The sequence below is a fragment of the Podarcis gaigeae genome, assembly GCF_964106915.1.
Source record: "Podarcis gaigeae genome assembly, chromosome: 8".
NCBI lineage: Eukaryota > Metazoa > Chordata > Lepidosauria > Squamata > Lacertidae > Podarcis > Podarcis gaigeae.
Window position 1 is genome coordinate 81,364,396 of NC_139684.1, and position 9,834 is coordinate 81,374,229.

The following is a 9,834-nucleotide window of genomic DNA, read 5'->3' on the forward strand; positions in this document are numbered from 1 at the left end:
ATTATCCAACCATCTCGTCCTCTGCCGTCCCCTTCTCCTCGTGCCCTCCATCTTTCCCAACATCAGGGTCTTTTCCAGGGAGTCTTCTCTTCTCATGAGGTGGCCAAAGTATTGGAGCCTCAGCTTCACGATCTGTCCTTCCAGTGAGCACTCAGGGCTGATGGATAGGTTTGATCTTTTTGCAGTCCATGGGACTCTCAAGAGTCTCCTCCAGCACCATAATTCAAAAGCATCCATTCTTCGGCAATCAGCCTTCTTTATGGTCCAGCTCTCACTTCCATACATCACTACTAGGAAAACCATAGTTTTTACTATACGGACCTTTGTTGGCAAGGGGATGTCTCTGCTTTTTAAGATGCTGTCTAGGTTTGTCATTGCTTTTCTCCCAAGAAGCAGGCGTCTTTTAATTTCGTGACTGCTGTCACCATCTGCAGTGATCATGGGGCCCAAGAAAGTAAAATCTCTCACTGCCTCCATTTCTTCCCCTTCTATTTGCCAGGAGGTGATGGGACCAGTGGCCATGATCTTCGGGTTTTTTGAGCTTCAGCCCATATTTTGCGCTCTCCTCTTTCACCTGGATCAGCCCAATGGCCCATTTGGTCTAGCATCCTGTTCTCACAACAGCCAACCAGACACCCATGGGAAACCCACAAGAAGAATCTGAGCACAAGAGCATTTCTCCCCTCCTGTACTGGTATTCAGAATCCATGGAAGCAGAGCAGAGCCATCACCACTAGAAGCCATCAATAGCTTTCTCCCCTATGAATTTGTCCAACAATCCTTTTTTTTAAAGCCATCCATGTTGGTGACCCTCACATCCTCCTGCAAGTGTGAGTTCCCATAGTTATGCGCTGTGTGGAGAAGCACACACTTTTGTAAATAATACACACCCACGTGAACCCGTACACACTGGACGTACATCTGCACTGGACACCTTCACACCGGTGCATATTTTTAAATTCTTACCTATTATGGCACCAGCATTCAAGAAATAATTTTAAACCAAAACAAATCAATACAGGATTACCACTTCCCCAGTGGCACAAAACATTTGCTAAAAGGAAGGAGGCAGAGCAGTCTGTCCTCACATCTCTAGGAGTCCAGGAAGATCAGACGTCTGCAGTGCATTTTGACGACAAAAAATCAAATAGAGATATTTAGCCGCTAATTTGGTGAGCTCCTGAGCATTCCCCAGTAATAGAAAATGTATGGCATCCAACTCTGGTTTCCATTGGGGGATACAGAGTTGATCTAGAAATTGCTGGCGGAGATCAGCATATAGTTTACAGTTAAGAACCATATGTGTAAGGGTTTCCACCAGGTGGTCTTCACATGGGCAAGTTCCTTCCACCCTTCCTGAGAATCTTCCCCAAAGGAGGTTGGATGGATTTGAATTAAAGCTGGCCAGCGAAATGCTTTTCTTTCTTGAGGGTTAAGCAGAAATTCAAGGTAATTGTGGTTAGTTTAAACCAGCTTTCAAACATGGCATGTGTGTGAGATTGCCATTGGGATATCTTACAGCTTGCAGCCAAATACTATTTGTTCCCTGACCCCCTCGGAAATTCGGCCCTGCTCTGAGGGTACATATTTTTCCCAGACAGGTGCCTTTGAAGTGTGTTTAACTTGGCAAGGTGCAAAAACTTCACCTGCCAAGCACAGACCGTCATCTGCTGGCAAACAAGCGTGTCCTTGTGTTTCCGCGCCAGGGTCGCCAGTCAAGCTGTCCTTCGGTGAAATTAGCAACCCATTAAGCGGTAGTAATTTAATTGCGGTCGGAGTAAACTTGACCCTTTCGGTTTCTTTGGCGCGGGGACAAAAACCTGTACTTATTAAAAGTCATGGCAGGACAGTCCAACCCTCAGGGGGAAGTGAGGTGTCTTGCCTCATCGATCGTGGAGCAACATTCAAGGCCGGCAGCTGACTGCGAATAGCTTTGTTTGCTCACATCGGCCAGCCTGTTCACCATCACAATCGGAGTGAAGTGTTGTGTGGGGCATGAAAGATGACGTGGACTCCCAGAGCAGGCGAAAACAAGTTTGCTCCATCTCCCAGGTGACAGATGAGTCCAACCATAGATGCCAACTCCCTGGGCCACTGGGTGCCTGAGCACCCACAAAATTCCCCACAAAGGGGCTGGGCACCCACAGATTTCAGCGCCAAGGCCACGGTTGTGGGACCAAGCTGGCACTCCAGAGTCCATCAACATCTGGAGGGCCAGTTTCCCAGCCCTCCTTCACAGGTTACTAGGTCCACAGCCCCAGTTTAGCCAGGAGAACCCAACATCTCCTGAATTCGAAACTACATTTGCCTCAGCTACCTATAGTTTGGATTGCTCTGTCCAGCAGTGACTGCCATTTAGCACCCTTAGATCTCAAAAATCCTTATAGCGGCTTATGGGAGAGAAGGCAAATAGTCCATGGAAGCCTGAATGCTGAGAACAGACAGCAGAAAGAGGAGGAAGAAACAACTCTTCGCTTTAAGGCCTACATTACCTTGACCGCTTTTAGAACAGGGTGCGCCGTTCTGGGTTATTTTAAAATTCCCATCCAGGGAATGTGTCAGGTGGAACCGACAACTATTTCCCTCAAAACGTAGATAATGGGGGCTGTTCTTTCTATTTTTGGCCTGTCAACTGAGCAGCTGTGAGATAAGGGGAGGTGATGGCTAAAATATAAAGGATCCAGGGTGACCACCGTTCTGTCTCGTTGTGACACAATGGCAATTTTCCTGTTGGCAGTTCTCCTGGGTGCGGCAGGTAAGATCTCTCTCTCTCTCTCTCTCTCTCTCTCTCTCTCTCTCTCTCTCTCCTGAAGCTCAGCATCATAGATTTGGAAGGGATCCCAAGTGTCATCTAGTCCAAGCCCCTTCCTAACATCTGAGGCGATGTTGCCAGATAGGGGCATTCCCTATCTCCTCAGAATATTGTCAAAGAACGATGCCAATCAACATTTGATGATCTCCTTCTACTGGTCAACAATAGAAAGTGTCCTTTCATACTGCATCACGGTGTGGTATGCTGGTTTGACATCAGCTGATAGGAAGTGCCTACAGAGGATGGTGAATACAGCACAAGATATTATGGGCTGTCCCGTGTATCCACTGGATGAAATAGCAGAAGAGCATTGCCTCAGGAGAGTGAGGAAAATTCTCAGGGATGATTCACATCCTGGCCGGCACTTTCTTGATCTCCTGCCCTCAGGCAGAAGATATAGAAGCATGATTAGTTGCACCAACAGGGTAAAGAACAGCTTCTATCCGTGGGCTGTTAGGCTGCTGAATGAAAAGATAACAACAGGGCAACTGATTTTTGGGTTTCGTGGGTGTGCGTCAGTAAACGAGGGGAATTAAGACTAAGAGAGCTGAGTGGGGGTGCTCGTGTAATCTCACTGCATACAAGTTGTACAAGTGACAATAAAGTATTTCAATTCAATTTCAATTTCCTTCACCTATAGAGAGCATGAGGGATCAACCTCCTGTTTTGCAGCAGCAGCAGCAGCAGCAGCAGCAACAGCAACAGCAACAACAACAACGCTTTATATAATAATGATGGAACTGCACACCCATGAGTCTAACGTGGTCATGGGAACCACCTCCATGACTCGGGCAGCTAAGTGGCCTGAGGCTGAGGGCTTTGCACATTTGGCTACAGACCTACAGCTCATGGTTGTGGTTTTGTTGGGGGTCTCAAGCCAAAGCTGCAATGTGGTTCTTAAGAATATCTGAACATCTGTTGGATCAGCCAGGATGCAGTTCCCACAGGGGCCAACCAGATGACCCAATGGGAATTTCTCGAGAGGAATATGAGCACAAGACCACTCTTCTCACATGTGATTCCTAGCAATGGGCATCCAGAGGCCTACTCCTTCTTCCAACCATGGAGTAAAGCCTAGCCATCATGGCTAGCCTAGTAGTAGTCACTGAGTATGTGGGTCCTCCTCCTTACATCTCCATCCCTGATCAGTTTCAGTCTCCCAGCTTTGTATTTCTGCCCACCATGCATCTGTATCCCCTCCATAGTTTCATACCCTCCAACACTTTGAAGGCAAAACCAGGATGACATCTTCTGAGGCAACATCTCCCCCTTTTTTCATTGCTAGAGCATGGCGGCCATTTTGGTTGCTGCAATCTCGAACAATTTCACAACATGCCCCCCCAAAAAAGGTGGGGGTTTTTTTAAGGCACCGTGCTCACAAATGTGTGTGTTGGGGCGCCATGCAAGAACACAACCCTGAAAAAACACGCACGTGGTGGGGGAGGGAATTGCAACAATAAATCATGTGAGATTGTGGCAACCAAAATGACCGCTGTTCTTTCTTCTTTTTTAAAAAATATTTTTATTGGTTTTTTAAACATATCGTTTCCAACATTCATATAACAGAATTTCTTATCTTATACAATGTTTTTGACTTCCGTCAGCTCCTCTGGCAATTTTCCGTTTTTATCACTTATTCTGCATTTCCTAATTTTTCTATTACTCTTAATTATCACTAACTAACAATTCTCTTCATAGTCTATTTTTGCAATATTTCACATAATCCTCCTTACAAAACTTCTTGCAACCCTACTAGCGTAATCTGTTCATTACAATTACTTTTCAAATAGTTCGTATATTTACTCCAGTCTTCTGAGAATCTCTGGTCCCGCAGGTTTCGAATCCTTCCTGTTAGTTTATCTAGCTCTGCATAGTCCATCAGTTTCATCCTCCATTCTTCTTTCGTCGGTAGTTCTTCTTGTTTCTATTTTTGCGCCAATAATATTCTTGCCGCCATCATTGCATATAAAAACAGCTTACAATCCTGTCTATTTATATCCTCTCCTACAATGCCAAGTAAAAACGCTTCTGGTTTCTTAATAAATGTATATTTCAACATCTTTTTCATCTCATTATATATCATTTCCCTCGTGATAACAAACGGGATGTCCAGGATTTTCCAGGACACTTGTGGGGCATGCAAAACATTGCACACTCACCATGTGCTGTGACCTGTCTGTTGCTTGAGAAACACATCTCCTTTCCCAGTTCCAGATAACTCCTAAAATCTGAAGGCTTCTCAAGATCCTGTTGGGCTGCACAAAGGCCTGCCATTTGTGTTAAGGCACAGGAGCCCCTGCCAGGGGAAGGAACTGGCAACCCCCAGGCTCCACTGACGGTACACGCTTGTTTTGTCTTCCTGCAGCAGCTACACCGTTGAAAGGCTACGATGACGACGATAAGATCATCGCTGGGTACGAGTGTCCGGCTCACTCCCAGCCTTGGCAAGTCTTCTTAACCTATGGTGCCGGTTACCGGTGGTGTGGCGGTTCCCTCATTAATGACCGCTGGGTCATCTCGGCTGCCCATTGCTACAAAACGTGAGTTTAATGCGTAGGGTCGATGGGTTTATATGGATCATTCTTTAAAAAGCAAGCATGGCTGCATTGCAGACTCCTTGGGGCAGAAAGGACTTGGCAGGGGTATTCAACCGAGTTACAGAACTGGCAGTATATTGGGGAAAGCCAGATGTGTACACTAAGAAAACAACAGTTTTGGGTCCAGAACTTTCATAGAATCTGCTTCAAAGTCACACCCCATATTGCTCTCTCTGCTTCCCATAAAGAAACTGGGAGAGATTCCAAAAACTTTTCTTTAAAAGACAATCATCTGCCGATTGGAAAACTTGCCATGCATGCTGGACGCTATTTGGATAAGGCATCAGAGAGGACTTTGGCTGGCCCAGTGGGTCAGGTGATAGCAAAATATATTTTTTGTTATGTACTGAAGTTCTCACCCTGGGCCAGCAGAGGGATACTGTAGATAGTTTTCACTCAGGTCCACATATGCAAATAAGGGATTGAAAGTGACATTCAGTGATTGGATAGTTACAGAAAATGGTTACTGTTGCATTGTAGTGGAGCTCTATATAAGCAGGCTGGCTGCTGCGCGAAAAAAATTAGGGTGTCCCATTTTTCCTGGGGCACTTGGCATGTATGAAGTAGTGGCGCAGTAAAGGCACTCTGCGCAGGCTCAGAGAGCCCCTCTTTGTTGCTTTTGCTCTCTTACATATTTTTGATGGCGTGATTTTAAAATATTTTTGATAGCGTGATTTTGAGCCGTGATTTTAAAAACACAGGTTCTGGGTGGAGCACAAGGTTGAGGCCGGGTTAAAATCACGGCCTGCCTGCTTCTGGCTTTGTGGTTATTTGCTCTCGAGAAGGTTTACTGTGAATCACTCTGAGTTCACACCAAAGTCTCTCTCTCTCTCTCTCTCTCTCTCTCTCTCTCTCTCTCTCTCTCTCCAGCCCCCGAACTCTCATGGCCCACCTTGGGGAGCATGACACCAGCCAGGAGGAAGGTACTGAACAGCACATCCAGGTGGAGAAAGCTATCCGCTACCCTGGGTACGATGCGCGGACCACGGACAACGATTTCATGCTGATCAAACTCTCGCAGCCGGTCACTTTCAACGCCTTTGTCCAGCCCATTGACATTTCCCCAAGCTGCCCCAGCGCAGGAGAGGACTGCCTCGTCTCAGGCTGGGGGAACACTCAGACTACAGGAGGTACGGCGTTTATCCCTCACGATAATAATAATAATAATTTATTATTTATACCCTGCCCATATGGCTGGGTCTCCCCAGCCACTCTGGGTGGCTTCCAACAGAACACCAAAATACAATAACCTATTAAACATTAAAAGCTTCCCTAAACAGGGCTGCCTTCAGGTATCTTCTAAAAGTCTGGTAGTTGTTCTTCTCTTTGACATCTGGTGGGAGGGCGTTCCACAGGGCGGGCGCCACTACTGAGAAGGCCCTCTGCCTGGTTCCCTGTAACTTGGCTTCTCGCAGCGAGGGAACTGCCAGAAGGCCCTCGGCGCTGGACCTCAGTGTCCTGGCTGAACGATGGGGGTGGAGACGCTCCTTCAGGTGTATGGGCCGAGGCCGTTTATGGCTTTAAAGGTCAGCACCAACACTTTGAATTGTGCTCGGAAACATACTGGGAGCCAGTGCAGGTCTTTCAAGACCGGTGTTATATGGTCTTGGCGGCTGCTCCCAGTCACCAGTCTAGCTGCCACATTCTGGATTAGTTGTGGTTTCCAGGTCACCTTCAAAGGTAGCCCCACGTAGAGCACATTGTAGTAGTCCAAGCAAGAGATAACTAGAGCATGCACCACTCTGCGTACAAGATATTGCCCTGAGACCCTTCTTTACAAAATAATAACAGTGGCAAACTGGCTTGGAATTGTGAAGAGCTGAACTTACGACTGGGGAGCCGAAAAAGTCAGATTCACACCATCCCTAACTGAGACGCACCTTTGTTCTTTCCCCAGTCGAATACCCAGACAAACTGCAATGCCTGAAGTTGCCGATTCTGTCCTCCTCTGCCTGCCAGACTTCCTATCCTGGACGCATCACTAAAAACATGTTTTGTGCTGGCTACGTAGAGGGCGGCAAAGACTCTTGCCAGGTAAGAGGGAAACTGGTTTTCTTGAATTGGGCACGTGGGAAGGGGGAAAAGGAGAAGCCCCAACAGCAGAGCTAGATTTAGATTTGATGAGGCCCTAAGCTACTGAATCATGTAATGGGGCCCTTTATATGTACAGCTGTCCTTTGTCAATGACAAATTGTCGCTGGTTTTTTTTGTGTGTGTGTTGAATATATCCTGTATGGTAATTTATGGATCTAACAGGTATCTAAAGCCATTTGCACAACACTTCTTGATCCATTCCTTGGAACTAGTAAATCAGCTCATCATGAACAACACTAACACTTTCTTCCTGATGATCCTCTCGTCCCACGAGAAACTACTTAATCCGTGCCTTTCAAAGCAATACAGGAACTTTAATGCAGTTATCCTTCAAAGTTCGCACTTCTCTGAATTTTGTGCTGCACTTGTCCAAACAAAAATGCACACAAATTGTCGATTAAAAGGCGTGCTTTGGTGAAAATAGCATTGAAAATAGCATTATATTAGGGGAAACGGCTTGCAAAAAGTGTGCATATTTGTCAGAACTGCAAAAAAACACGGACACGGGTGGCGCTGTGGGTTAAACCACAGAGCCTAGGACTTGCCGATCAGAAGGTCGGCGGTTCGAATCCCTGTGACAGAGTGAGCTCCCATTGCTCAGTCCCTGCTCCTGCCAACCTAGCAGTTCGAAAGCACGTCAAAGTGCAAGTAGATAAATAGGTACCGCTCTGGCGGGAACAGCGTTTCCGTGTGCTGCTCTGGTTTGCCAGAAGCGGCTTAGTCATGCTGGCCACATGACCCAGAAGCTGTACGCTGGCTCCCTCGGCCAATAAAGCGAGATGAGCGCCGCAACCCGAGTCGGTCACGACTGGACCTAACGGTCAGGGGTCCCTTTACCTTTAGGGAAAACAGCTTGCAAAAAGTGTGCATATTTGTCAGAACTGCAAACAAACGTACATTAGGAGAAATTTGCGCTAAAAAGCTCAGCAATTTTCTCTAGGAATTATTAATATTATTATTATTATTATTATTATTATTATTATTATTATTGCAAATTGCTTCCAAAATGTGGAAAACTCATTTTAGGATTGGAGAAGTGAGAAAGTGAGAGAAACCAAAATTGACAGATTCATCCCTAATTCTTGTGGCCTACCTTGCCTTTAGAGCGGTAATTTTAAGAACAAAAGTTTGTACGCATGACAAGTTAAATTCTTTAGGGGAGCAAGCTCTTATCTGACATAGTGTCCGGCTTCAATAATTATCTTAAGCGTGTAACGTTATTTTATTCCATTTTATGTATTTTATTTTTTATAACAGCTTCGGCTACACAAATAACTAATATTTTGCGGGACAATGTGCTTGATTCCTACGGAGGGAAGGATTAAGGAGAGAGAGAGAGAGAGAGAGAGAGAGAGAGAGAGAGAGATGTGTTCTCGTGTGCCTCAGTTTCTCCTCTTATTCTAGTTCAGACAGTCATGTTTTGTTTGTCTGCTCTTGGCTGCAGGGAGATTCTGGTGGGCCTCTGGTGTGTAATGGAAAACTGAGCGGCGTTGTGTCCTGGGGTGCCGGATGTGCCCAGAAAAACAAACCTGGTGTGTACACAACAGTGTGCAACTACCACTCCTGGATCCAAGAGGTGCTTGCCAATGAATGAGATACTTGAGGATTTTCTTCAAGGAAAAGGGGGTTCCTCATCTAGGAAAAAGGCCACATCTGATTATCTTCCCTGCAGCAAAACAAACCACCTGCGTAAAAGTGTGAAAGCTGGTGCCCCAAAAAAACTGTGGCGCCCAATATTGGGAATTGTAGTTTTGTGAGTACGCTAAGAATCTGTAAAGCGTGCCTTCTTTGGCGCTGTAGTTCTTAGGGAAATCACAGAACTAAAGTTCCCAAGATTTAAAGCTGGGAGAAGTCTTCAACAGGTAGAAAACTGGAATGGACTTGGTGAGCAGATCAGAAAGCAGGAAAGACTAGGAGGAATTTGCACTACATTGCTGTGTTTAAAAAATAAAACTTAGTATGGGCACCCTACCTCATTGTCGGGTTTATTTATTATGGTACTCATCATCACCAAAACTTTATTGCGGTCCAAAGACCCACAAAACAATTTCAAAACTAGATACAGTTAAAACGACCAGACAGAAAGATGGAAGAAACCAAGGCATTTTGTTTTATCCAGGGCATAATGATCTTTGTTTTTTATAACCTCCGAAAGAAACGTAGCCACGGCCAGTGTCTTATCATTTGACCTGTCTTCCGAAAGATATTTAATATGGGAGGCTTCAGATTTTCCTGGCAAATTTGCCAGTAGGGGTTTGATCAGTTAACCCCTTGCTTGCTCACATTGCCCACAATGCAATAGGATATGCTTCATACAATCGACGTCCTGGG

At 45.7% G+C, this 9,834-nt stretch overlaps 1 protein-coding gene across 1 annotated transcript; it reads left to right on the forward strand.

Annotated features, from left to right (window-relative positions):
* Nucleotides 1-1,635: 1,635 nt before the first annotated feature.
* On the forward strand, nt 1,636-9,472 carry LOC310851644 (trypsin-like). The gene is made up of 6 exons (XM_083754251.1): nt 1,636-2,052; nt 2,596-2,755; nt 5,178-5,352; nt 6,280-6,539; nt 7,307-7,443; nt 8,948-9,472. The coding sequence occupies exons 2-6, from the start codon at nt 2,716-2,718 to the stop codon at nt 9,095-9,097; spliced, it is 762 nt and encodes a 253-aa protein (XP_083610377.1). The 5' UTR covers nt 1,636-2,052; nt 2,596-2,715; the 3' UTR covers nt 9,098-9,472.
* The last annotated feature ends 362 nt before the right edge of the window (nt 9,473-9,834 follow it).

Excerpts from the sequence above, each read along its gene's own strand:
- LOC310851644 (XM_083754251.1), top strand. The coding sequence starts at position 2,716 with ATGGCAATTTTCCTGTTGGCAGTTCTCCTGGGTGCGGCAG. Across the intron at positions 2,756-5,177 it reads AGTTCTCCTGGGTGCGGCAG|CAGCTACACCGTTGAAAGGC; the intron begins GTAAGATCTCTC and ends GTCTTCCTGCAG. Across the intron at positions 7,444-8,947 it reads GCGGCAAAGACTCTTGCCAG|GGAGATTCTGGTGGGCCTCT; the intron begins GTAAGAGGGAAA and ends TCTTGGCTGCAG.